Consider the following 26,296-nt stretch of genomic DNA (forward strand, 5'->3'; position numbering starts at 1 on the left):
GGCGCTGATTGGCTGGCGGCGGCGCGGGCAGGGGCGGGGCGGCGCGAGCCGAGCAGGACGGCCGCCATCTTGCGCGGAGCCGGAGTCGGAGCCCGAGGCGGCGGCCGAGAGCGCGCGCCCGCCTGCGGCCCCCCAGAGCCCTCTCCCTGCGGCGCCCTCACCTGGCCCGGCCCCGGCCCGGCCCGACCCCTCGGCCCGGCCCGCGCGGCCGCCCCGGGGACGATGAACGGAGGATAAATGGTGCCCAAGGCGGACAGCGGCGCGTTCCTGCTGCTCTTCCTGCTGGTGCTCACGGTCACCGAACCGCTGCGGCCAGGTGCGCGCCGGGGGGCGGCCGGGCCGGGGGCGCCCCAGGGACCGCGCGCTCCGCGGCCGGCGGGCTCGGGCCGGACGCCTGGAAGCCCTGGCCGCCCGGCGGGGTCCCTCAGACGCGTGAGGAGAGCCCGGGTGGGGAGCTGGGATCCGGGCCGCAGAAGGTCCCGCACGAGCCTTACCTCTTGTTTCCGATGTGTCCCCCCCCCCCACACACACCTCTGTCCGCTAGAAATCAAGAGCCCGAACGCAGGGCCGATTCTTCCGTCAGGCGTAGAAGGCCGGGGCCCGCGGTGCTCTGGTGCCTTGCAAAGGTGTTCTAAAATCAGCGGGAAGGAGCCCCTGAGTGTTCAGGTTGAAGGAGATGCTGTAACACGCACGTATAAATGCGCTCGTTTTTGTGTCGATGCGGTTGCAGAGTGAGCTTCTTGACCCTATTTAGTGGAGGGAGGGGCCCGTGCAGGCAGAAGTGGCCAGGGCCCCTTTTGTGGGTGCTGTCAGGACAGCGTGTCTCCAGCAGGTCGTGGAGCGCGGCAGTGTGCAGGCCCCAGGCGGGCTCCCGGCCCGGGCACTCTGCACCTCGCTGCCCTTCGCCATCTGCCGCCGGGCGCCCCACCTCCTCCCCGGGGCCCGCTCGGCAGCCAGAGCCCTGGCCCACACTCAGTTGCAGGGGCCAGTGGTGCTTCTGGGGCGGCGGGGTGACTGGCTGCGGGGTGGTCTTGGTAGAAAGTGAAGCCAGCATCTCTGAAGGAGGTTGCTATGTGGGCTGTGAGGGACCAGAGCCGACGGGTTTGTGCGTGCTTGTTACTGCGTTCTTCAGAAAACATGTCTACACCTGTGGGGAGGCAGGAGTCATCCCGTCCGAGTCCTGGTCTTCTGTTACGTCGCTGGACTCCGAGGGGCGGAGCCACACGGCGCTTGTGTCCTTGGTTGGGGGGAGGCTCTGGGTCCACCGAGGGATGTGACCAAGCTCCCCAACTCCCTTTCCTTTGCTGTCTGTCCACACATCCTAACAGCCGGCCGGCAGCAGTTCAGGAAACATCTTGGCCTGCCTGCCCGTCGTTAGGGATGCTCACCTGAAGAAAAGGTGCCTTCTTAGTGGATGTGCTCTTCAGCTGGAAGCAGGGCGGGGAAATTGGTCCCCGGCCGGCCGCGGCAGAGGTGGGAAGCGGTGGCCTGCAGCAGGCCCGAGTTGGGGCAGGGAAGCGACTGGATGGGGAGCAAAGCTGTCCTTTGCGCCCGTGGCTGCCAGGTCGGGCCTTCACAATAACCCCTGTGGGTGTCTGGAGTTGCCCTGAGAAACCTGGGCCTCCAGCTGGCTTCCTGACTCTGGCTCAGCAGCAAGTGGAGTCTCCCCCCTGGGGCCTGTGTGTGCTCTGTCCTGCCAGGCCGGGGTCTGCGGACTGGCACCTGGGAGGGGCTTTGCCAGTCTTAGCCTGCCCACTTGGAGTCCTGGCTCAGACCCCCCACTGGGGGTGAGGAGGGGAAAATGCGGCACCCCTGCTTCCCTGGAGGGCCCCTGCCAGGGGGAGCACCCATGGCCCCTCCGGGCGCAGGCTGGGCCTTTCACAGAGCGGCCTCCAGGAGCGCCCAGCCGGGCCTTTGGGCAGCCTGTGTGGTCTTGGTGGTTGAGGATGCACTGGGTGCCGGGGCTCTCAGGGGGTCCCTGTGGGGGAGGTCCTGCTGCTGGCTCCGTCTTAGAGAGCGGGCCGCAGGATAGAGCTGGAGATCCCGGCAGCTCTGGGGAGGATTTTGTCCCGAGGCTTGGGCTCTCCCCGGCAGCCCCACTGCCCTCCCCTCGGGCCCCCTGCTCCCAGAGCCAGCCGAGGCTCTCCCGGTGGGTCTGCGGCCCGTCTCCCACCCAAGCGCCCTGATCTGAGCGCCAGAACTCCCCTCCCCTTGGGTGCCCGCTGTGATGGTGCATCACGAGTGGGGGCTGGTGAGGCAGGAAGGCCGGGATCTGTGCCCGGAGGTGACAGAGCTGGAGGGACCTGTGGGGGCCTCCGACTTGGACACCCCAGTGACTTGGCTCCGTCTGCAGCCAGTCCTCTGGGAGTGCGGCTTCAGGCGCGCTGGGAAAACTGTTTCTCGCCTCAGCTGTGGAAGGAGACCCTGCATGGCTTTAACCCCAGCTGCATCTGGGCGACCCCTCCGCCACCCCCACTTGCCCTGCTGGATGAGCTGAGGCACGCGGGTGCTGTTCTTCCGGGAGAGGCCAGCGATGGGGATGGCCGCAGCGGGGAGCCGGGGGCTGAGTTTGGGCCCGGGGAGGGGCTGCCTGCAGGTTCAGGTCCTTCCCGCGTGCCGCTAGGGAACCGAGGTCAGCAAGCCGCAGACCTGCTCTGGGGGCCAGGGAGCGGGGGGGTGTGTCCCGAGCCCGTGCACCATGGCTCACAGACGGGCTGGATGCCGTGGGGTCTGTCCTGGGGCTGGCCAGGCACCCCCGCCCCAGCTTGGAGCCCGCGCTCAGCCCCGACCCGCACCACGCGGAGCTTGTCCCTCGGGCCTCCAGAGCGCTGGGCTGGCCCCTTGGGTTCTCTCTGACTCGGATGGTAGCGTAGTGCTCTTTCTCACTTCACTAGCTTTTTTTTTTTAGTGAAGAAATTTTTGTTTGGGGATAATTTCAAACTTACAGAAGAGTTGCAGGGAGAAAGTGAGCTCACAGAGCCCGGTGCATCGTCTGCGCAGACCTCTCTGCTATCAATTGGCTTCCTCTGCCTTACCCGCCCAGCCCCCTGGTGTGTGCCTGTGTGCGCGCACGTGAGCGTTGACGCCGGCACACACAATTGTTGGGGAGCGAGGGGCGGGCGGGCGTCATGGCCTGCTCCCCGAGGGGGCAGCCTGTGAGGGTGCGGTGGGCCGGGGCCAGGGCAGGGTCCCGCTGGTGACAGGCTCGGGGGTGGAGCCTGCGCGGCGGCTGCCCTGGACACGTGCCCCTCTGCGGCTCCTCACCCAGGGTGCTGTCAGCACAGCCCGCCTCCCTGGTCCTCTCACCCCTGGCCCCGGGAGCAGCCGTGCCGACGGGGTGCCCTGCCCTGGTGCCCAGCGTCTCCCCCTCTGGCTGCCACGGGGCTGCCCCCGTGCTGGGCGTGGAGTCGGTGTGGAGGTGGCCCCCTGTCAGGCTGCCGAGCCAACTTCGAACTAGTTGGGTGTTTGCAGGGTGACGGGCAGCCTTGCAGGCGGTTGTCACCCAAGACTGCATCTTGGTTTCCGGCGTGGCTCGCGGCCGGCTTTGGCTGTTCTGTGGAAGTGGGGCCTCGACAGGAGAGGGGCGCTGACAGGTCCTGCTTCCGGGTCCAGGCAAGTGCAGGCTGGTGGCTCGAGAGCATGGAGCCCTGCACGGAGCTGCCCGCTCGCTGTCCTCGGCTCTCTCCTGTGACCTGGACGTGGTTTGTGGGCACACAGGCTCAGCGTGACTTGGCCTCTGGTTCTGAGAACTGTCCGATATAGGACAGATGCTCTCTAAGGGCCGTGAGCGTTGAGAGGTGGGCGCACAAGGGCACGTTTCTCAGAGCCCCCCCACTCCCAGGCGGTGAGCTCTGTGGCTTGGGCCGCGCGGATGCCTGGTGTGAGCTCGGTGAGTCCAGCTGCGGCCGGAGGCGGGGGCCTGGCCGGGTGCCCCGGACACCCTGCACCGTGGACAGGGCCGGGATTGTTCCTGTGGGCACGTTTTGCACTCAGGCACGTTTGAGCTGGGGCTCCGGCCTGGTCTGGCACAGAGCGGGTGCTTGGAAATCGGTGACGGAGCCGACGCACAAACGGCTCCTTATGTTTGCCGTAAAGAGCGGCGGCTCCCCGCACCCATGGGCCTCGCAGCTGCCTAGTGGGGGTGGTGGGGACCTGGCCAGCTGGCCCGGGGCTCAGGCCAGGGGGTTGCTCCCTGGGGGCGAGAGCTGCTCTGAGAGGCGAGGACGGGTGAGGCTGCTCACCGCAGAGGGCTCACCAGGTCCCGTCCACACAGGGGGACAGGCAGCCCCTCCGATGGCCACGCCTGCCAGCCCCGTCGCCCGCGCTTCGCTTCTCTGCCTGGCGTGGCCGTCCCCCCAGCCCCTTTCCCGTCCTTTTCTGTAGGCTGGCTGCTGGGCAGCTGGCCGTCTGTCCTCAGCTGTGGACAGCTCCGTGCCGGGAGAGGGTGGGTCTGAGAGCAGAGTCTATGTGGACGCTGGGCGATGAGGGTCTCCACGTCCAGCCTGAGCTCCGCCTTGCTGCAGGCTGCCTTCCACCCTGGGCCCCCTGCTCAGGAGCTGGGCAGTTTGGGGAGTGTCCGGGACTAGGGCACTGGGCAGGGGCCCGCTGGAGGGTCAGCAGGAGACGCAAGGTGCCAGGCCCCCGGTGCACCCAGCATCCACGCGCCGCTGGCTCCTCCGTGGGGCCCCTGGGTTGGTGGGGTACCCGCCATGCCCTGCCGTCACATGGGACGGGGCGGGGGCCTGGAAGGCATCTGCGGGGCCCTCCTCCACCCAGCCCTGCACGGGAAGGGGTCCAGGCCAGGGTGAGCCGTGGGAAAGCCCAGCAGAGTCTCCCACACTTGGAGAAGCTCACGTGTATCCAATCCCAGCGTTACACGAATGGAATTAGCCATCGTGTGCGCTGGTCTTGCTTTTTCAGTTGTCAGTGTTGAGACGTCTGTAGGTCGGTCAGCATAGCTTTGAGTCGTTCTTCTTAAACAGGCCTTTATGAGAACTTTGCTCTGTCTTCTTTTGCCCGCAGGGCGCCTTCCAGGAGACCTCTTAGCAAAACTTTCCCTCCGGAAGCTGCAGTTTAGAGGGCAGCCCTATGGGGGGAGGCGTGGCAGGTGCTGGGGACCCAAGGCCACCTGCCCGCTGCGGATCAGCTTTTGGTGTTGACCTGTGTGTGGCTGTCACTGGGGTTCATGTGCCTGCTTGCCTCACGGGGACTGAGACTCAGGATGACCGCGCAAAGGAGCTCCGACATGAACAGAATCGCTCAGCTGGAGGTGCCTTAAGGGCAGACTCAGAGCCTGGGATGCAGCGACCTGCGTCTCATTGTCCCGTGGCTGTGCAGTTGCTCAGTCCTGTCTGCGTCTTTGCGGCCCTGGGGACCGCAGCCCGCCAGGCCCCTCTGTCCATGGGACTCTCCAGGCAAGAACACTGGAGCGGGCAGCCATGCCCTCCTCCGGGGGCATCTTCCTGACCCAGGGATCGAACCCACATCTCCCGCTTTGCAGGCAGATTCTTTACCACTGCGCCACCTGGGAAGCCTTTTATTCCAAAAAGAACTAAGATTTCAAAATACTTTTCTTCAGAGGGAGGCAGAGGATTATTGCCTCATTATTTTTCCAAAACGTTGAACTTTGGGGGCATTTCATGCCCCCGGAAACGCTGCAGGCCTGGCCCTGCGCGCAGTGCACGGCACTCACCGGTGGTGACGCCCGCCGCACCCACAGCCGCGTGCTCTGTGTGTGCGAGTGTGCGCACAGCTGCACGCCCAGGGCCCTGCGTTTGGGAGCCCCACGCTCCTGTTGCCTGAGCACGCCGTGCCCCAGGGCCCAGCGCAGGAAGCAGGGGCGCGCTGAGGCGGCAGGACCATGCGCTGTGCCATCTGTCACCCCGGCGCCCCGCCCCGCGGGCAGCCCCGAATTTGCGTCTCATCTGTGAGTTGAGCTGCTGCTTCGGACGTGTGTGTGGCTTTCCAGTCGTCTCCCCGCCACCTGCTGAGACGCCCTCTACCTCTGTCGAAAGGCAGCGGCCGTGCCAGCATGAGTGCGCTCTGGGCTCTGTCTTCCGTTGGCTCAGGCGCCTTTCGTGAGCTTTTGATCAAGAAGCTTTACTAACTCTGAAGAAGTTCAGTATACCAGCCGTGCTTGTTTGTGCGTCTGATAGTTTTTACCGAATGACAGACTGTGGATTTTGACTTGTTGAGCTCTGCGTGTTTCTGCGCGTTCCTGTGGTGCTCTCGAGCCTTGCTGTGGAGCGTGACCGGGAGACGGTGCGGTCTCTCCAGCTCTGTCTTGGGCTCGCTTAGGCAGAGCTAGGGCAGCCCTTGACCTGGAGTCAGGTTTTCCCACTAGTCAGGCAAGGCTCTCACTGTCTTGGCCCCACGCCCGTGACTTAGGCGGCTCTGGTCTGAAGCGGAGAGCCGAGCTTTCGTGCGGTGGAGCTCCGGCTGTTGTCCTCAGGGCAGGCCCTTCTGGCCTGGGCGGTGTCTGATCCTTGCTCCCCCGGGCCGAGGCGCTTTGCTTCTCCCGTGGGTGGAGGACCGGATCTGCCCTCGCTGCCGTCTCCCTGGGCTCCTGGGGTGGCCCTCAGCTCAGGAGTCTGCAGGCTGCGTCCCGAGGGCTCGAGAGTTAGATCTCCAGCTTCGGGTCACTCCGCAGCGGCCACTCTGCTCCTGGGCGCCCCCGTGGGGAGCCCGGGCAGGCGGAAGGCAGCTGCCGGCCCGGGCAGGCCCATCTGTCCTGGCGGAAGCCTCCGCCTCTGTTCTCCCTTAAGTGCAAGTCGTGCCCTGTCACACCCTGGCCCGCGTGCCTGGAGGTCAGGACACCTTCCCGCCTGAGCTCCGGCCCCTGGTGGCCCCTCCCGCTCCCTGCTCCTGCCCCGCGCGCCTCCTGCGCCCTGGGTGTGCCCGGGCCGCGCACTCAGGGCCCCTGCGTTTGCCCCCACAGAGCTGCGGTGCAGCCCCGGGCAGTTCGCCTGCCGCAGCGGCGCCATCCAGTGCATCCCCCTGCCCTGGCGGTGCGACGGCCTGGCGACCTGCGAGGACGGGAGCGACGAGGCCGCCTGTCCAGGTGAGTGCGCGTGCGAGGCGGGGTGCAGGCGAGGCTCTGCTGGGAGCCTCCTGTGCGGGAGCTTCAGCGAATCCGTGGGACAGCCTAGCCACATTCGGCCGGCGGCTTTTGAGCTTGGACTGCAGGCCTGCTGGAGTGACCACAGGAGGCTGTTTCACGGTCCTGCTGAAAGCCTGCTAGAATCACAGCTAAAGACGTAAAACCACAGGGACCAAGGAAACGGGGAAAGACGACCCGGGGCTCGGTCATGCCAGCAGTGTCTTTGGAAGATGAAAAGCAGACGGTGTTCCGGACAGCCTGCCTGCCAGGGCCCGGGAGGGGGGCCGCAGCCGCCGTGCCCAGAGCCCCTCCCAGCGCCTGCTGGTGTCGCTGAGCCCGGGGTGCGTTCCCGTGGCGCTGGGAAGGCTTGAGGGACGTGGGTGCGGGGATCGGGCCGGGGGGCATGGCCGGCCTGCAGGGGGCGGTGGTCCTGGCAGCGCCTCCCTCCCCTGAGGGCAGTTGGCGGCTGGAGGTGGGCGTGTTTTGCGGGCTCCCTCCAGCCTTGTCAGCTGGTGGAAAGCACAGGTCCCAGTTGGAGACCCCTTTTGCTGGAAATAGCTGCCTGGTCCCTGTTCTCCGTGAGCAATCTCTGATGCACGGGGGCGGGGGTGTAAACAGTGTGTCGGAGTTTTAACGGAGAAGAAGTTACAGCCTTATTAAGAGGCATTAGAGAAGACTTGAATAAAGAGGGTGTTCTTAGCAAGGAAGGCTCGGCATGGTGAAGCTGCCTGTTGGTCCATTAATTTGTGGGTTCAGTGCATCCCTGGAGGGTTTTTGGGGAAATGGGACGAGTCACTAGAGACGTCTGGAAGGATCAGGCCCTGAGGTGGGGACTTGGAGAAGAGTCAGCACGAGGCCTCCTTCACGGCTGGCCCAGGGAAACCAGACTGGCTGTGTGATGGAAGAGCTGCCTGAGACAGTGGAGACTCGACTCGCGGCAGGAGGCGGCCTCGACCCCGCGCTGCGGCTGGGGTGCTGCGGTCCCCATGCCCTGTACAGAGATGAGCCGCAGGCTCCTTGGAGACGAGCTCCTGGAAGACGGGGGTAGCATACTTGTATGACTTCGGTGTAGAGAAGGGTCATTTTCAAGTCACACAAAAGGTTAACTCCGAAATGAAAGCAGAGCATCCCTGGTGGCTCAGGGGTAAAGAATCTGCCTGCGATGCAGGAGACACGGGTTCGATCCCTGCTCTGGGAAGATCCCATGTGCCTCAGAGCAGCTTAGCCCGTGCGCCACGACTGCTGAGCCTGGGTTCCACCACGAGAGAAGCCACCCCAGGGAGACACCCGAGCACCGCAGCCAGACGCACAGCCAGGCGGCCACACAGGCCCGGCACAGCCAAACGGAAATGCTGTGGAGATGACCAGTTTTACCAGATTAAAGTTAAGTCTCCCTTTTGTCAAAAAGTGCTGATAAACAGTGCGGACGGGCACGCCTCCGAGGGAGATGGCGTCACCCAGAAAGGCTTGTGGTCTAGCAAACAGAAGGCCTGCCAGGGGCAAGAGCCGATCAGGCGTGTCACAGAGCAACGGGCACAGTGTGCAGGGCCGGGCAGAGAGGCGCTCTGCCCGGTGTGGTCAGGCGCCAGCGAGCCTCTCGCAGCGGCTCAGGTGGGCGGGCCTCGGGGCGCTGGCCGCCAGGAGCCCGAGAGCCTGTGGGCAGCTTGCGAGTCTGAGCGCAGCTGAGAGAAGGCACCAGTGCCGCCTCCGCGGCAGACAGCTTCCTGAGCTGCCTCGGGCTTCCCCGGAGGCAGGGAAGGTGTCTGGCATTCCCATCTCGTCAGGAGCTTTCCACGGTTCCTTAATGACCCACACAGTCGAAGGCTTCAGTGTAGTCAGTGAAGCGGAAGCAGGTGGCTTTTGGAATTCCTTTGCTTTTTCTGTGATCCAGTGGATGTTGGCAATTTCATCTCTGGTTCTTCTGTCTTCTCTGAATCCAGTTTATACATCTAGAAGTTCTCGGTTCATGTACTGCTGAAGCCTGGCTTGGAGAATTTTGACCGTTACTTGTCTAGCGTGTGAGATGAGTGCAATTGTGCGGTAGTTTGAGCATTCTTTGGCATTGCCCTTCTTTGGGATTGGAATGAAAACTGACCTTTTCCAGTCTTGTGGCCACTGCTGAGTTTTCCAAATTTGCTGACATATTGAGTGCAGCACTTTAACAACATCATCTCTTAGGGTTTGAAACAGCTCAACTGGACTTCCAGCACCTCCACTAGCTTTGTTGGTTGTGATGCTTCCTAAGGCCCCCTTGACTTCACACCCCAGGATGTGTGGCTCTTCGTGAGTGGTCACACCGTCGTGGTTATCCGGATCATTAACGTCTTTTTTGTATAGTTCTTCTGTGTATCCTTGCCACCTCTTCTAACCCTTTTCTTCTTCAGGTAGATCCTTACTATTTCTGTCCTTTATTGTGCCCATCGTTGCGTGAAATGTTCCCTTTACAGCTCCAGTTTTCTTGAAGAGATCTCTAGTCTTTCCCATTCTGTTCTTTTCCTCTGCTTCTCTGCAGTGTTCATTGAGGAAGACTTTGCTGTCCCTCCCAGCTGTTCTCTGAAACTCTGCATTCAGTTGGGTGTGTCTTTTCCTTTCTCCTTTGCCTTTTGCTTCTCTTCTTTTCTCAGCTACTTGTGAAACTCCTCAGACACCCACCTTGCCTTCTTGCATTTCTTTTTCTTAGGGCTGATTTTGGTCATTGTCTCCTGTACAGCGTCCCAAACCTTCGTCCGTAGTCCTTCAGGCACTATCAGATCTAATCCTTTGAATCTCTTTGTCATCTCCACTGTGTCGTCATAAGGGACTTGATTTAGGTCATACCTGAATGGCCTGGTGGTTTTCCCTACTTTTCTTCCGTTGAAGACTGAATTTTGCAGTAAGGAGTTCATGAGTTGAGCCACAGTCAGCTCCCGGTCTTGTTTTTGCTGACTGTGTAGAACTTCTCCATCTTCGGCTGCAAAGAACAGAATCAATCTGATTTTGGTATCGATCATCTGGTGATGTCCACGTGTAGACTCATCTCTTGTGTTGTTGCAAGAGAGTGTTTTTGCTGTGACCAGTGTGGTCTCTGGCAAAACTCTGTTAGCATTTGCCTGCTTCATTCTGTATTCCAAGGCCAAACTCGCCTGTTACTCCAGGTGTCTCTTGACTTCCTACTTCTGTATTGCAGACTGCTGTGATGACAAGGACATCTGTTGTTGGTCTTAGTTCTAGAAGGTTCTTCATAGAACCGTCAGCTGCAGCGTCTTCACCTGCAGTGGTCGGGGCACAGGCTTGGATCACTGTGACGCTGAGCGGTTAAGAACGTGCCGTGTGTTTTTAGCCAGGCTCTTACGCGTGGGCCTTTAGTTTGTTGTCGTTCAGTTCAGTTCAGTCGCTCAGTCGTGTCCGACTCTTTGCGACCCCGTGAATCGCAGCACGCCAGGCCTCCCTGTCTATCACCAACTCCCGGAGTTCACTCAAACTCATGTCCATCGAGTCGGTGACGCTATCCAGCCATCTCATCCTCTGTCGTCCCCTTCTCCTCCTGCCCCCAATCCCTCCCAGCATCAGTCTTTTTCAATGAGTCAACTCTTCCCATGAGGTGGCCAAAGTGTTGGAGTTTCAGCTTTAGCATCAGTCCTTCCAAAGAAGTCCCAGGGTTGATCTGCTTCAGAATGGAGTGATTGGATCTCCTTGCAGTCCAAGGGACTCTCAAGAGTCTTCTCCAACACCACAGTTCAAAAGCATCAATTCTTCCGCGTTCAGCTTTTTTCACAGTCCAACTCTCGCATCCATACATGACCACAGGAAAAACCATAGCCTTGACTAGACAGACCTTTGTTGGCAAAGTAATGTTTCTGCTTTTGAATATGCTGTCTAGGTTGGTCATAACTTTTCTGCGGTCACCATCTACAGTGATTTTGGAGCCCCAAAAAATAAAGTCTGACACTGTTTCCACTGTTTCCCCATCTATTTCCCATGAAGTGATGGGACCGGATGCCATGATCTTCATTTTCTGAATGTTGAGCTTTAAGCCAACTTTTTCACCCTCCTCTTTCACTTTGATCAAGAGGCTTTTTAGTTCCTCTTCACTTTCTCCCATAAGGGTGGTGTCATCTGCATACCTGAGGTTCTTGATGTTTCTCCTGGCAGTCTTGATTCCAGCGTGTGCTTCTTCCAGCCCCGCGTTTCTCATGATGTACTTTGCGTTGTTCTCGTTAGTTTGCTGTTATAAATAATGTCACAGTGAGTAACCTTGTGCATATGTGGGGTTGGGGGGAGACTGTTCTATTTGGGGAATTGAAGAGGTATCATTAATGTGAATTCTTACATGTCAGATTGTTGGGTCGGGTATGTAGCTTTCTAGATTCCTTACTCTGCCACTGTGGGCCTAGGATTTAGCTTTCAAGGTTCAAATAAGTCGACAGTGAGTTCCTGCTATGATAAGAGAAGCTTGAGGCTGACAGGTGCTAACGGGACCGGGTCCTGGAACAGCAGGGATAACCAGGCTCCTTTGGACACGCAGTCGCCTGCTGTGAGCTGCGGCTCGTCCTCCTGCCCGCCAGTCTTCAGGCCTCTCATCTCTGTGCTGCTGTTTGCCTCTGTGACTGCGCCTTCTTTAAAGTCTCGCTGCTGGCCGCTCTCGCCTTCTGAGACGGCCCTCACTCTGTGCAGCGTTCCTCTCTAAATATCACTCTGTGTCTGGAAGCCGAGCTTCTTGGAGTCCTGGGCACGGGGAGATCTCAGCCTCAGGACCGTGGCTCCATGTCCTGCCTGGGTTCTGCGTCTCAGGAGCTCGTGCTGTTAACAGTCGCTGGGTGGGACACACCCGGTTCAGGAGTCACCTCGTAATGTCAGTAGGAGCTTCACCTTCACTCAGTTGGATTGTTTTTTAACTAGTTTGGCTGGTAAACTGTCTTTGTGGTTTTGTCTGTTAACCTTCACAAGACTCACTGCAGAGAGGACAAGCACGTATTGTCTGGGAAGGGGCTGCCAGGCTCCTCAGCCTGCAGCCTGGCAGCCGCCCCGGGACGGGCGGGACAGACGCGTTTTCCAGCTACAGGCTCGCTGAACACTGAGTGACAGAACCATGCAGGGAGGCTGCGTGACTGGTGACGGGGGTGGGGCTGAGTGCTTGTAAATGGCTCGTCCTTCGCTGTTCCGATGGCAGTGCTAAAGGCCGCACCTTTCTACAAACTGAAAGGAAGTCTGTCCAGAAAAAAAGCCAGCTCTGACCAGTTCTAAGCAGACCAGACAGGGACCATAGGTCCGCAGTGCTCCCGGTGTGCTCTCAGCTCCGTTCCTCCCCCTCCTCCCCTCAGTGCTCCCGTGTGCTGGCGCCTCTGTTCCTCCCCCTCCTCCCTTCGGTGCTCCCCGTGTGCTGGCGGCTCCGTCCCTCCCCCTCCTCCCTCTGTCCCTCCCCCTCCTCCCTCTGTCCCTCCCCCTCCCCCGTCCCTCCCCCTCCTCCCCAGTGCTTCCGCGCTGTCACAGGCAGTAGCAGACTCAGAACTCGCTGTGTTTGCAGTTTTTCTCTCTGTGCTGCACACATTGGCCACGTCATGCGTGTGTCCCCAAGGGAGCAAGACAGAGGTGGCGGTCCTGGGCTCCCCCGACTGTGAGACCCCCCGTGCGCAGGGCCTGGCCCCGGCTGAGGGCAGAGAGAATCAGTTGCAGGAACACATGCAGCATAACAGAAAGCCCGCTGGTAACCGTGTATCTGTGGGCTCTCTAGTTTTAGAAAGCCTGCACCGGCTAAGGAGGCATTGGATTTTGGACCACGGTTCTCAACCTGTTTGGTGTGAGACAGGAAAGCAGCAGGGGTGCCCACAGCTTGGAGCCTGCACAGGCGTGTCTAGACGCAAAGTGGACTCACATTTTGTCCTTTATCCGCAAGTCCTCTCCACTTCTGACCAGCCGAGTGCCCCGCACGCTCTACCGCTGCCCTGGGTGGGCTATCTTAAGAGGAGCTTAAGAGCTGTCAGGGCTGGGCTCAGGCTGGATTCCAGGCTTGGAGCAGCGCCGACCGCACTTCAGGAGTGAGGCCCCCACTCAGGGCTCAGGGCCCCCAGCTCCCGGGACACTCGGGCCGTGTGTGCTGGGCGGGGGGGGCAGGGAGCCAGGAGGGGAGACGCGGGCGCGCGGATGTGCAGAGGATCGGTGCAGACACTCCCCATGCTGGGCCGCCTGCCCTGCCCCCACGGGCTGCAGATGGCTTCCCACAGGCTGCTCCCAGCCACCTGGTGCCCCGCGCCCCTGGCAGGGCTGGGCCTCCCCCTCCCCTGTGCCCCAGATTCCTGTCTCTGAGCAGTCTGACCGGTCCTGACCAGGTGCCCAGGGCTCTGCGTGGTGGGATCCAGTGGAAGCACAGGTCTTGCTCGTTGGAGTAGCCAGCAGGGAGTGTGCAGTGCAGGCGCGTGGGTGAGCCTCCCCACACCCGTGTCCCAGGCGTGCCCATGCTGCGCCCTGCCTACCCCTGAGCCCCGCAGGGACCTGCCAGCCCCTCTGCCGGCCGCCCTGGGCCCTGGCTCTGCAGCCTCACCCTGCCCCAGAGCCGCTGGTCACAGCCTCCCCCAGGAGGAGAGCAGCGGCGCCCAGGTGTGCGCCTGGGGCCCCCGCCCCAGGTGGGAAAGGGCGCTGGAGCTTCTCTCAGGCCTGGGGCACTGTTGATGGGTGGCAGTGCCCTCTCTGTCTCTGACACGGGCTGTGGGAGCTCCAAAAGCACCGCCCAGCCATTGGTGCGGGTGGTGCAGAGCTCTGGGGTCTCGGGGCTGCAGACACAGCCTCTCCACCAGCCAGGAGTCAAGGGGAGCCCAACAGAGAACCCTCACGGGGCCTGCACGGCCGGCAGAAGTGACTTTCCCACGCCTAAAACAATCAAAGCTGTCATGGTCTTAACACACCGCAAAGTGTGAGCTCGTGTTGGACATGGTTCCAACTGTTTCAAGGATTTGTATGGAAAAGAGTGTTTGGAAGGGCGGCCACCTCTGGAATAACGACAGTTGGTCTGTTTTCCTCTATCCAAACTTTTGTGTTTCTCAGATATTTTATATTGGATATGTGTTATTCTATAACGAGAAAAAGTAAAAGTGACTAAATAAAAACAACATCGGGGAATGCCCTGGTGATCCAGTGCTCAGGACTCCTGTGCTTTGCACGTGAACTCTGCCGCTGCTTGGAGAATTAGGGTCTTGCTGCCACAATCAGGAGGGTTTACGGCACCTCCCACCACCCTCCGGGCTCACCCCAGCACAAGCCCAGAGTGTGTGTGTGGTGGGGGGTGTCTCTGCACACCAAGTTGGGTGCCTGGTGTGTGTGTGTGTGTGTGTGTGTGTGTGTGTGTGTGTGTGTGTGTGTGTGTGTGGTGTCTCTGCAGACTGTGTTGGCCGCTGTGCTGACCTTGTGTGTGTGTGTGTGTGTGTGTGTGTGTGTGTGTGTGTGTGTGGTGGGGGCTGTCTCTGCAGACCAAGTTGGGTGCCTGGTGTGTGTGTGTGTGTCTGTGTGTGGGTGGGGGTGTCTGCAGACCGTGTTGGCTGTTCTGCGGGCCGTGCAGCCGTGTCCTCTGCTGGGCCTGCAGCTGGGGCACAGCGCCCCAGGGACGCGGCCTCTGAGGGTCCTGCCGGTGCCCCAGGTGAATCTCACTCCCCTGGGCCTCCTCGCTCAGGCCTGTGAGTCATCCTTGGACCACACGCACAGAGCTAGCGTCTGCCTCCCCCTGCGCCTCGTGTTCACACTTGGGCCGTGCTGCAGGCCTGCTGCACGGGAGGGCTGCGTGGGTGCCCGGGCCCTGGCCTTGATGATGAGGGAGGGGCGACAGGCAGAGAGGGATCCCCGCCTGGGCTCCGCAGGGAGCCCCTGGGCTGGAGCTGCGGGGTTCCACAGGGGCCTGTCAGGAAGCACAGTGTGGAGGCCCCATTTTGTGAAGAGTGGAGACTTCCCAGGCGCGCTCAGTGAGACACACGTGTGACCCGTGAGGCGTGAACTGCGCGTGAGAAGGGTTCTGAGGAAGCCTGAATAGACGGGGTCTCCAGCGGCCCCTCCGGCCCGCCCGCCCGCGGCCGTCTGCCTGCCGGCAACTCCCTGCAGCACCTTGCCCTCCAACTTGTCTGCAGCCACTGCTCTCTGCTTTCAGAAGTGAGCGGGCAGGCACGTCCCTACCATGGGAAGGAGGCTGCGGACCCGAGGCCAGGCCGGGCGCGCGGCAGCGACCCCTCGCACCTGCATGCCATGAGCGTGGCACAGCCCGTGCGCTTCAGCAGTAAGTTGCAGGCCTGCCCTGGTGATGACCCAGGGCCCACCCCATGGGTCCCCCTGAAACCCTGCTTCAGGCTCCTCCGGTGGCTGGGGCGGCAGGATGGCCTGCCCAGGGCCTCCCTGCCGGGCGGGGAAGCTGAGACCAGCACCAGGCCCTGGAGCTTTTCCCACAAGATGCTTGCCACATGGGGCCCAAGTGGACTGCCCTTGGTTCGTGGAGGAGGCTGCCCTGCCTGTGCTTAAAAAAATAATCAGTAGCTGGTTACTTCATGAGCTTCCTACAGTGTACGTGTTTTAGAAGCATTCAGGAAGACAGACCGAGGGCGCAGCACAGCTGACCCCCTGAGCAGACGGGCACAGGCCTGGGTGGGGCGCTCCCGCCGCCCACCCGGGGGGCCCACCGTCCTGTCCACTGCTTTACCCAGTGGGCGCAGCACCCCATCCTGACCGCCCTGGCCCCCCAGCAGCAGAGCCCCGCCCCACCTCAGCGTCCCCGCACCGGCCTCAGCATCCCCCGCTAGGCTCAGCACCCTCCCCCGGCCTCAGCATTTCGCCCCCCTAGGCTCAGCGTTTGCCCCCAGCCTCAGCGTCCCTGCCCAACCCTCCTCAGCGTCCCCCCCTGCCTCAGCGTCCCCCCCAAGCCTCCTCAGCATCCTCCCCAGCCTCAGCGTCCCCCCCCAACCCTCCTCAGCTCCTTAGCGTCCCCCCCAAACCTCAGCATCCCCCCCGGCCTCAGCGTCCCCCTTCAGCCTCAGCATCCCCCCAACCTCAGCGTCCCCCCAAACCTCATCATCCCCCCCAGCCTCAGTGTCCCCCTGGCCTCGGCATCCCCCCCCAACCTCAATGTCCCCCCCCAGCCTCAGCATCTCCCCCAACCTCAGCATCCCCCTTCAGCCTCAGCGTCCCCTCAGCCTCAGTGTCCCCCAGCCTCAGTGTCCCCCCAGCCTCAGTGTCCCCCCGGCCTGTGTCCCCCCCCCAGCCTCAGCGTTCCCCCCTCCCTCAGCGTTCCCCCCTCCCTCAGCGTTCCCCCCAGCCTCAGTATCCCCCCAGCTTCAGCGTCCCCCCCAACCTCAGAGTACCCCCCCCAGCCTCAGCGTCTCCCCCCGGCCTCAGTGTCCCCCAGCCTCCGTGTCCCCCCAGCCTCCACATCCCCCCCAGCCTCCACATCCCCCTCAGCCTCCGTACCCCCCCCAGCCTCACTGCCCTCCCTAGCCTCAGTGTCCCCCCAGCCTCAGTGTCCTTCTGGCCTCAGTGTCCCCCTCAGCCTCAGTGTCCCCCCCAGCCTGTGTCCCCCCGGCCTCAGTGTCCCCCCGGCCTCCACATCCCCCCCAGCCTCCGTGTCCCCCCAGCCTCCGCATCTCCCCTGGCCTCAGCGTCCCCCAGCCTCAGCATCCCCCCGGCCTCATGTCCCCCCAGCCTCATGTCCCCCAGCCTCACGTCCCCCCAGCCTCCGTGTCCCCCGGCCTCCGCATCCCCCCCGCCTCACGTCCCCCCGCCTCCTGAGCCGCACATGCTGGTGTGATGGCCTTGCGGGTGCTGACTGGGGCCACCCCGTCCTGCATGTTTCCTAGGGAAGTGCCCCACGGGGTGGCACCACTATGAGGGGACAGCCAGCTGCTACCGCGCCTACCTAAGCGGGGAGAGCTACTGGGACGCCGCACAGACCTGCCAGCGCGTGAATGGCTCCCTGGCCACCTTCTCCACCGACCAGGAGCTGCGCTTTGTGCTGGCCCAGGAGTGGGAGCAGCCGGAGCGGAGCTTCACCTGGCAGGACCAGCACAAGTGAGCTGCTGGGCCCGGCACCGGGGCACCGGGGCCTCGAGGGCGCGAGGAGGGGGCTGGGTGGGCTCGGGGCGGCGACTCCTGGAGGGCAGGGGCGGTGTCTGCTGTGGTGCCTTGGGCAGCCCTTCGGCTCTCCCACGGGGATTATGGTGCAGCTGCAGGGGGTCTGGGCCTGAGTCAGGACGGGCTGCTGCGTGTGGGATTCGGTGGGCCTGGCTCGTGGGCCGTGCCAGTGGACAGGGTCCTTCTGAGAGCCTGCCGTGGGCCTGCTCATCCCTTCCCGAACCACCACGGGGAACCAGGGCTGACCAGGGCGCGTGCTGGCTCTGAGCCTGGCTCTAGGCCCGCAGGCTCTGCAGGGTCGGAGAGAACGTGTGGACACAGCCAGCCTGTCCCCACCCAGCACTCAGGGCTTTGTTCTGGGGCCAGTGGGAGCTGAGGACCCACCCACGCTGCAGGGGCGGGCCCTGGGGCACCCTCCCACGGGGCGTGGACTGCAGGGTGGCCAGAGCCCACGAGGGCAGGGGCTGGCACAGTGACTGGCAGGGGGGGCTCCATGGGTCTTCCTGGTGACCTTAGAAGTGCCTAGCCCGAGGGTGGTGGTAAGTGCTTGCAGAAGGGGGAGGGCAGGCCGTGCCCTCGGGTGGGCACATGCACGTGGGGCTGCAGGGACCGTGGGCACCCCCAGGGCTGGGGCTGGGGGCACACAGGGCCCACCCCGCAGCCCTGGGGTGGCTTTGCTTGGATGTGGATCTGTCTGATGAGACCCGCTGAGAAGAGCAGCGTTAGCAGGAGGCTCGCAGGACGAAAATGACGGGTAAACTTGTATAGAATTTTAATACATTTATTAAAATTAAGTATCAAACCTTGAAAAGACCATTCATGCTTTTGAGGCTCACATTGTAAAGGTCAGCGGAAGCATCAAAGGCGCACATTCAGAGCCGACGCCTCCTGCGATCTGCCTCCTGCAGGCTGTGGGTCGGCTACCAGTACGTCGTCACCGGCCGCAACCGCTCCGTAGGACACTGGGAGGTGGCGTCCAAAGGTGAGGCTCCCTGGCCTTTGCGGAGACGTGCTGGGCTTGGCTGCCCGAGCTCTCCTGGCAGGCAGCCGGGGGTGTGGGCGCCGCAACGGCCCGCGGGGCCCCGCCCCCCAGCTGCTGGGCCCGCCCCTCGCCCGCAGAGCGCCCGCTGCGTCCCCCCGGGAGGAAGAGGCGTCCTCCCCCTTCCTGTGGGCGCTGCCGACCCCCGCAGCGTGTCCCTGCGCCCCTGGGGCCCCCGGGCACGTGCAGAGGTGCGCGCAGAGGAACGGAGGCGGGCAGTCCCCGTGACGCCGTCCATCCGCCCCGCAGGCTCCTCGGAAGTGCTGCTGCCCCCGGACCCCATCTTGGCGGCGGCCACGGCGGAGGGTGACGGCGTGTTTTGCGCGCAGCTGCAGTGCTTCCACTTCCCCACGCTGCGCCACCACGACCTACACAGCTGGCGCGCCGAGAGCTGCCAGGACAAGTCGTCCTTCCTGTGCAAGAGGAGTGAGCGGGGCCCCCAACCCCAGGGCCTGACCCCCGGGGGCCTCTCGGTGCACCTGACCCCCGGGGGCCTCTCAGTGCACCTGACTCCCGGGGGCCTCTCAGTGTACCTGACTCCTAGGGGGGCCTCTCAGTGCACCTGACCCCCGGGGGCCGCAGGGACCCGGCACACCTGACTCTGCGGGGCCTCTGACCTCTGACCTGGAGATGGCTGGGGCCTGGGCGGTAGTGTCCCCTGTGACCCCTCGCTCCTCCCCAGGGTAGACGGAGGCTCTGCCCGGCTGCGCAGTGAGGAGATGGCGGCGGCCAGAGGCCCCGCCGCGCCTCGCATCCGGAGCCACGACTCCCTCCTCCCCTCTCCTGCTCTCTGCGGCCCCCGCAGCCCCGGCCTGTGGTGCCAGGACTCTCCCAGGCGGCTGATGCGCAGGTCCGCTGTGCCTGTCGCAGGTCAGACGTGTGTGGACATCAAGGACAACGTGGTGGATGAAGGCTTCTACTTCACCCCCAAGGGGGACGACCCGTGCCTGAGCTGCACCTGCCACGGCGGGGAGCCCGAGATGTGTGTGGCCGCGCTGTGCGAGCGGCCACAGGGCTGCCAGCAGTACCGCAAGGACCCCAAGGAGTGTTGCAAGTTCATGTGCTTGGACCCAGGTGAGCCTGCGCCTGGGGCTGGGGCCCGGACCGGGCGCCCCTTCACTGGAGCCGGCTTCCACCTCAGCCTCCACTGGGGTGCTTCTGTGTCTGCATCTGGTGCTCAGGGGAACTTAAGCAAAAGACGAGACGTTGTCCACAGGCCTGCTGTAGCGCTCCCCGCTTGGTGGTGCCCCCTGGGTGGACGCCAGGCGGTGGGTGGTATGTGGTGACCTGTCCTTCCACCTCCTTATACTTGCACTGAGGTTTAAGTCTCATAGAGTAGGCAAACCCTCTGTATGCTACGATCATAAGATGCTGATGAAAGAAAGGCATGCGTATACCATGTTCATGGATCAGAAGACTCAGTCATCAGGAGGTGAATTCTCCCATGAATCACCTTTGGATTCTGCGCAGTCTCAACCAGAATTCCAGCAGATTTTCGTAGATGTTGACAAGCTGATTCTAAAATTTCTGTGGAAAGGCAAAGGAAGTAGAATAACCAAACCAGTTTTAGAAAAGAAGAAAGTTGGAGGGTTCACGGTACCTGGTTGAAAACTTACTGTGTAGTCATAGTATCTAAACGGTGATTTCAGCAACTGACATGCAGATCAGTGGAACAGAAGAGTCTAGTGGTAGTCCACACGCACGCAGTCAGCTGATAGTCAGCAGAGGCACAAAGCAATTCAGTGAAGAAAGGCTGGACTTGGAACACACAGTGCTGCAGCAATGGAAATCCCTAAGCCAGAAACCAGCGCGTGAGCCTTCTACTGCACTCCCTGCTGTGTAGAAACAAGCGCGTGAGCCTTCTACTGTGCTCCCTGCTGTGTATAGAGTCGCTGCCAAGGTGTTCATACACCGTGTAAACCTTCATACACCTTCCAGAAGAAAGCACACGTTCTTTTATTTTTAATTTTTTAAAATTTTACCAAGGTGTAGCTGATGTGCAATGCTTCAGTTTCAGGTGTACAGCAGAGGGAATCAGTTACACACACGCCCACTTTTTGCAAGGTTCTTTCCCTGTAGGTTTTTAGAGAGTACGGAGCGGAGTGCCCTGTGCTGCCCAGTAGGCTCTCGCCGTCTGATGACACTATAGTGTGCCGTCTGTACGTCAGTCCCAGCCTCACAGTTGATGCCTCCCCAGCGTACTTTTAAAATTAAGTCTTTTAAAAGAAAAAGTAAGAAAAACCTTTGTGACCTTGGGATACACAGCATTTTTAGATCAAAAGAAACATTAATAGATCACACTTCATCAAAATCAGAAACTTCTGCTTGTGGAAGACCCTTGAGGAAATGAAGAGATAAAGCACCAACAGAGAAACACAGATGAGACCCCTAAGCTCTTGTGTGCGGAGTATGGAAAAACTCTCAACTAAACGAAATGCAAATGGGCCACCCTGGGGAAGAACAGGCCGCCGCCCACCTCGAGGGTCTGGGAGGGGAGGGGCCCGTCCCAGAGCCGCCTCAGAGGCTGGGCCTGATGCCCACTGCCTGTGCCTGGACAACAGTGGGCAGCCTTGCCGGGCATGGCCCGAGCGACCACAGGGCCCGGGAGGCCTCTGTCCCCAAGGATGCTGTTCTCTGCGTCTGCCTCCTGGTGCCTCCTGCCGCCGAGCGCCAGGGACGGCCACTGGGGACCTTGACCATGTCCTGGGGTCTGCCTTGGGCCGAGTAGGAATTCATCGTTGCAGAGAGAACGCCCCGTGCTGGGACCTCTGAGCTGACCACAGGCTGGCAGACGCCCTGGCCACACCTGCTGAGGGGCGGGATCTGGAGGGGCTGTGCCCTTTCGCACGCTGCTCCCTGGTGTCTCAGCAGGACACCCAGCTGCAGGGGAGCCCATGTGAGCCTGGCCGTGAAGTGTATTGTCAGGCTGCGGTTGGGTGCCTGCCCACGCGGCAGAGGCAGGGGGTCGAGAGGGGACCTGGAGCCTTCACACTCAGGCCGCCCCTGCCCTGGAAGCCCTCTGGTCTCCACTCTGGGTCCAGGGGCAGGCATTCCGATGCTGTGACACGATGCCCGTGACCCCTGTGTGGGTCAGAGCCTGGGGCTGCCGGCCCTGCCTTCTGCCCCCACCACGCCCAGCAGGCCTGGTGTGCATCGGGCAAGGTGGCTGGCCCGTGGGCTGGTGCCACCAGGGTGTTGAGCTGTGTCCCACCAGGCCCACCAGAGGTGTCACCAGACGCTGCCGTGGTCCCCGGGGGTGCAGAGGTGCTGGCCCGGCCCGTAGCAGAGCAGCAGCAGCCACCTCCCAGGGTGGAGGACTTCCGGACTCCCGGCTGGTGGGGTGGGTCGGCGCCCACCGGAGCCTCTGTCCCGAGGCCTCTGGTGCAGGTGCAGGGCCAGCCCCAGCCCCAGGGAGCTCCTGGGGGCCCTGGGCCTCCCCCACAGGGCAGGCCCTGCCAGACTTGCTGGGGTCGGACCGTGACCTGGGGGAGGACATCCTTTCTGGCTGGCCACCTCTCCCTTCTGCAGGACCCCCGGTCCGCAGTGGATCCCCCGAGGAGGCCCTGGCTTCCCACCCCCAGAGAGGGCCAGCAGGAGGGTGGGTGCTGGGAAGTCAGGAATCAGAAGAGCCACTGGCGGGGCGAGGGGAGGTGGGGGCTGGGATCCGGGACTCTCAGGTCCAGGGGGCGCACCCAGACGCTCTGATCAGTTGCGGGCTCCGGGTGAGCCTGGCCTGTGTGTGAGGACTGTGGTGCAGGATGGACAGAGCTCTGGCCAGGTCTAAGCTTGGACGCTGATATGGCCCGGCTGACCTCAGCCCCCTGCCCGGGGACACTCCTCCCTTCTGGGCCCTGTGGCCACCACGGTCCTACTTAGCCCGGTGAGATGGGCGGGGGGCGCTGGGGGCGGGGCGCGGGGCCCCTGAGCGCTGCCCTCCCGCCCGCAGACGGCGGCAGCCTGCTGGACTCCATGGCCAGCGGGATGCGCCTCGTCGTCAGCTGCGTGTCGTCCTTCCTCGTCCTCTCACTGCTGCTCTTCATGGTCCATCGGCTGCGCCAGAGGCGCCGCGAGCGCATCGAGTCCCTCATCGGGGCCAACCGTGAGTGCCCCGCCCCCCGGCGTCCGTGTGGTGGGAGGGGCGCCGGCCCCCGGGCCGTGTGGGCAGCTGCCGGGCCGCCTGCCGTGGAGACCCGGGTGTGAGTGGCTGGTGGCCGCTTGGGGGCGTGGCCCACCCTCGGCGCACGTGGTTGCACGTCCGCCCCCGCCGCGTAGCTTCCGAGATCCCGCCTCGCCGGGTGGGGGAGCGGCCGGGCTGCGGATCCGCGACGCTGGGCCTCGGGTGTGAAGGGCCCACCTCACGTGGGCAGCGAGGCTCTCGACGACCCTCCTGGGGGCGGAGCTGCAGGGTAGGCGTCAGGCCGGGGCGTCGGCGCGGGGTCAGGGCTCTGGTTCGGCAGGTGGCCGCCGGGGTGTGCGGCTCCGCGCCTGGGGCGTCCAGCCCGAGTGACAGCCCCGTGCCCCTCTCTCCGCCCAGTGCACCATTTCAACCTCGGCCGCAGGATCCCCGGCTTCGATTACGGCCCCGACGGCTTTGGCACGGGCCTCACGCCCCTGCACCTTTCCGACGACGGGGAAGGTGGGACTTTCCATTTCCACGATCCGCCTCCGCCCTACACCGCATACAAGTACCCGGACATCGACCAGCCCGATGACCCACCGCCACCCTACGAGGCCTCCATCAACCCGGACAGCGTGTTCTACGACCCCGCAGGTGATCCTCGGGGCGTGGGAGCTGCAGCATGGGCCCCATTCTTGCTGTTAAGGTGGCCCCACTGCAGGGGTGGGCGGGCTCACCCTGCCCCTGCCTCCCTCCCGGGACCCCTCAGCCGGGCCCTGTGGGGAGGGGGTCCTGGGCGGGGTGCACGTGTGGCGAATTGAGGCCACGCCCCACGGCGGGCCCTCTTGTCCAGTGGGAACAGAACCTATGAGTGAGTCTGGTCCGTCTGACGCTGTGAAAACCAGCCGTCAGCAGTGGAGCAGAGGGACACCGGGTGCCCATCCACAGCCTGGCCCGGCCCTGTCCCAGGTGCACGCAGGAGTCCCTACGGAGCCCCCGTGTGTCACACGCACAGACACGACGTAGCAGGCGGGCTTTGCAAGGCCCGCGCTGCTGTGACCTGGTCTGTTAGGTCAGCGTTCCCTCCCGTGTGGCGCGCATAGGCAGGAAGCACTTGGACCTGACTTCTGCCCCGGGGAGAGGCTGTCGCCGCCTGCTGGCAGGGACGGGGAAGAGCGAGCGGTGCTCCTGGGGCAGCGGGTCCCTGACGCCTCCGTGGGCGGGACAGCAGGAGTGCGCGTGCGCGGGGCCCCAGTCTGGGTGCCTGGGTCCCTGGGCCCCCGCTTCCAGCGCGCGTGTGGGAGTCGGGGCTGCCGCGCCCCCCTCAGGCAGGCTGTTTTGGGGACCCCTGCCCAGGCCGTCACCCTCACCTGCCCCGAGGTCCAGCCCGCGCCTCGTGCGTGTGCGTGAGGGCCACCTTTGTTCTGCTGTCAAAGCCTGTCCCCCCCACCCCACCCCGCATACACCCACCGGGGTTTGCTCACAGCCGGACCCCCGCTTGCCCATGAAGCCCCCGCACGGTGCAGCTGCAGGGAGGAGCCGCTGGGAGCCGCCCCGCCCCGCTGACCCCAGTCTCCTCCCGCAGAAGATGACGCCTTTGAGCCGGTGGAAGCCGCCCCTCCCGCCACTGGAGATGGCAACCGGGAGGGCACAGTGCCCCGGCGCCCGGAGCGCACCCCCGGGGCCCCTCTGGCCGACCTGGAAGACTCGGCCGACAGCAGCAGCGCTCTCCTGGCACCGCCTGAGCCCGGCCCGGGTGGGGGTGCCCCCACCCCAGAGGCGCTGCCAGGGGGCAGCCAGCACAGCCGAGGTTCCCTCAACACCGTAGTGTAGAGGACGGCCCGCGGGCCCGAGAGGCACGTCTCTGCCCTGAGAAAGACACTGGTGCCCGTGGGCAGCGTGAGGGCCCGAGGCAGCTTGGGCCTCGGCCAGGCGCACATGCGGTCCCCAGGGAGCACCCCATCCCCCAGCCCCGGGGCCTCCTTGAGGGCTCAGATACGTGTAGCTTCCGGTTCCTGTCTCTCTTTCAACAGCGTTCGACTGGTAGAGTTCACAGAGGAGGCGCCGCGGCTGCCGTGGGGAGGGTCACCCTGGCTCTGCTGGGCTTGGCTGTTGCCCCAGTGTGGGCACACCTGATCTGAGAACTGTCGACGGCCTGGGCGGGTGCCTCAGAGGCTGCTCTGGGGGTGCCCCCAGCTCCCATTGTCACACGGTGGGCCTGGCTGGGGGCCTTTCTGCCGAGGCCCTGAGGTGGGGCTGCCGGCTCTGTGCTATCTTCCCTGCTGGGCTCAGTGAAGCTCGGTGCCCGTCCCGAGGCTCCCCCAGCACCGTGCATGGCGCCCCTGTAGCCCTGGAGCCAGGCTGAGGCCTCTAGCCTGCCCGGGTGTCCCGCCCTGGGCCTCGCCGCCGCTGGAATCTGGGTGCCCCCGCTCCTGCTGACCCTGCCCCACCCCACCTTGTTTGTGCCATAAAGGGTCGTGTCCCTGGGGGGAGGGGCTGAAGCTCACGTCCTGGGCTGTCCACCTGAAAGCCCGATGCCTGCCCAGCACCGCCACCCCGGAACCCGGTGGCTGCATGCCGCCTTGCTGTGCCCAGCAGCAGGGCGCTGGGTGCCCTGCCCCAGGGGGCCTTTGACTGAGGGTCCCTGTTGCCTGCTTCTGGGCAGTGGTCTTGTCTCCTGACATGGGGCTTTAGCATTTCTGAGGTTTGGAGATGAAGCGGGTTTTGTGCGATTTTCAGCACATCATCTTTTCTACGTCGAGTGTCTGGCTTTTTCTTTGTGTGCATGTGTGTCTGGGTCCATGTGATTGCGGGCGGTGGCCAGCCGCGGGGACTCGCCTGGGGCCCCTCACAGCCTCAGTGGGCCAGCAGCAAGGAGGGGTGACGAAGAGGGTGGTGCCCAGCCGTGCCAACACAGTTTCCCGTGGAGACCGTTTTCTTCTTCCCGGGTGGCATGAGATGCTCACGTTGCCCACAGAGCAGGGCTTGGCCCTCAGGAGCCAGTGCTGGAGGCCGCGCCATGCAGGGGGCCATGTGCTGTGCAGGCCTGCAACCCCCGTGGAGGGCCTGACTGCTGAAGAGGGAGCAGAAGGTGCGTCCTGCCGCTGCTGTGTGCTGGGCACAGCGGTCACCACAGGCCTAATTGGTGCGGGTGAGGGTCGTGAGCACTCTTGCTTTGGGGTGGGCACCCCAAGGGGCCTGGCCCAGGCCTTAGACCCGTGCACACAGGACGTGTGGGGACCGAAGGGTGCCAGGCCAGTCAGGCAGGTGAGGGTGTCCTGGGGCAGCCATGGGGGCCACGGTCAGACAAGTCCTGGCCAGCCCTGCTTGAGAGTCCTGTGCGCCAGAGGGCTCCTGGCTGCCTGTTCCGGGTGGGTGTCCATACTCCACCATCTCAAGGCCTGTTTGTTTTTGTTTCACTAAGGGTTTCTAGTTTGGGTTTATTTTTGGTTGGGTTGGCACTAATTCTTTTCTTAAGATGCTGTGAGAACCATTTCATCCAAATGCCAAATAAACCTGTGTTCTGGAAGAACTGTGGGCAGTCCTTGGTGCGACCCCAGCTGGGGTGGGAGGCCCCGGCGTCTCTGGAAGCCGGGACAGCTGTGGGGCTCAGAGACCCCAGCACTTCTGTTTTCTGACCCTGTTCTTTAGTGACTCACCAGTTGCTGGTGTGGGACCAGCGGGCACCCAGCGGACTCGGCCTCAGGCAGTCCTCCTGCGGTCCTAACCCACCCTCCCGCAGCGCGCGGGGTCGGGGGAGGCCCTGGGGTTTGGGGAAGGCAACCTGAACGCCGGCAAGCGGCAGGCGGCCCCGTCAGCACTGCGGACAGCACCAGGTGGGGGTTGGGTAGGGTGCCGGCAGAGCCTCTGGAGCTACTGAGGCACGGACCGCGGCCCGGGATCCGCTGGGCGCAGAAGCCAGGGCCGAGCCCTAAGGCGGGGTGGGGGCGCAGTGGCCTCCCAGACC

At 63.3% G+C, this 26,296-nt stretch overlaps 1 protein-coding gene across 2 annotated transcripts; it reads left to right on the forward strand.

The window, feature by feature from the left end:
- Positions 1-59: 59 nt before the first annotated feature.
- DGCR2 (DiGeorge syndrome critical region gene 2) lies at positions 60-25,861 on the forward strand. 2 transcript variants are annotated; one of them, XM_027566036.1, is made up of 10 exons: positions 60-316; positions 6,938-7,060; positions 15,207-15,332; positions 16,900-17,110; positions 18,082-18,155; positions 18,462-18,638; positions 19,083-19,286; positions 22,159-22,311; positions 22,747-22,983; positions 23,915-25,085. In XM_027566036.1, exons 1-10 carry the CDS (start codon positions 238-240, stop codon positions 24,160-24,162), a joined length of 1,632 nt encoding a protein of 543 aa, XP_027421837.1. In that variant the 5' UTR covers positions 60-237; the 3' UTR covers positions 24,163-25,085. The 2 variants fall into 2 exon arrangements, with proteins under 2 accessions (XP_027421837.1, XP_027421836.1); XM_027566035.1 differs by having other exon boundaries at positions 69-316; positions 16,891-17,110; positions 23,915-25,861.
- Positions 25,862-26,296: the final 435 nt, after the last annotated feature.

Source organism: Bos indicus x Bos taurus, chromosome 17, assembly GCF_003369695.1.
Source record: "Bos indicus x Bos taurus breed Angus x Brahman F1 hybrid chromosome 17, Bos_hybrid_MaternalHap_v2.0, whole genome shotgun sequence".
Lineage (NCBI taxonomy): Eukaryota > Metazoa > Chordata > Mammalia > Artiodactyla > Bovidae > Bos > Bos indicus x Bos taurus.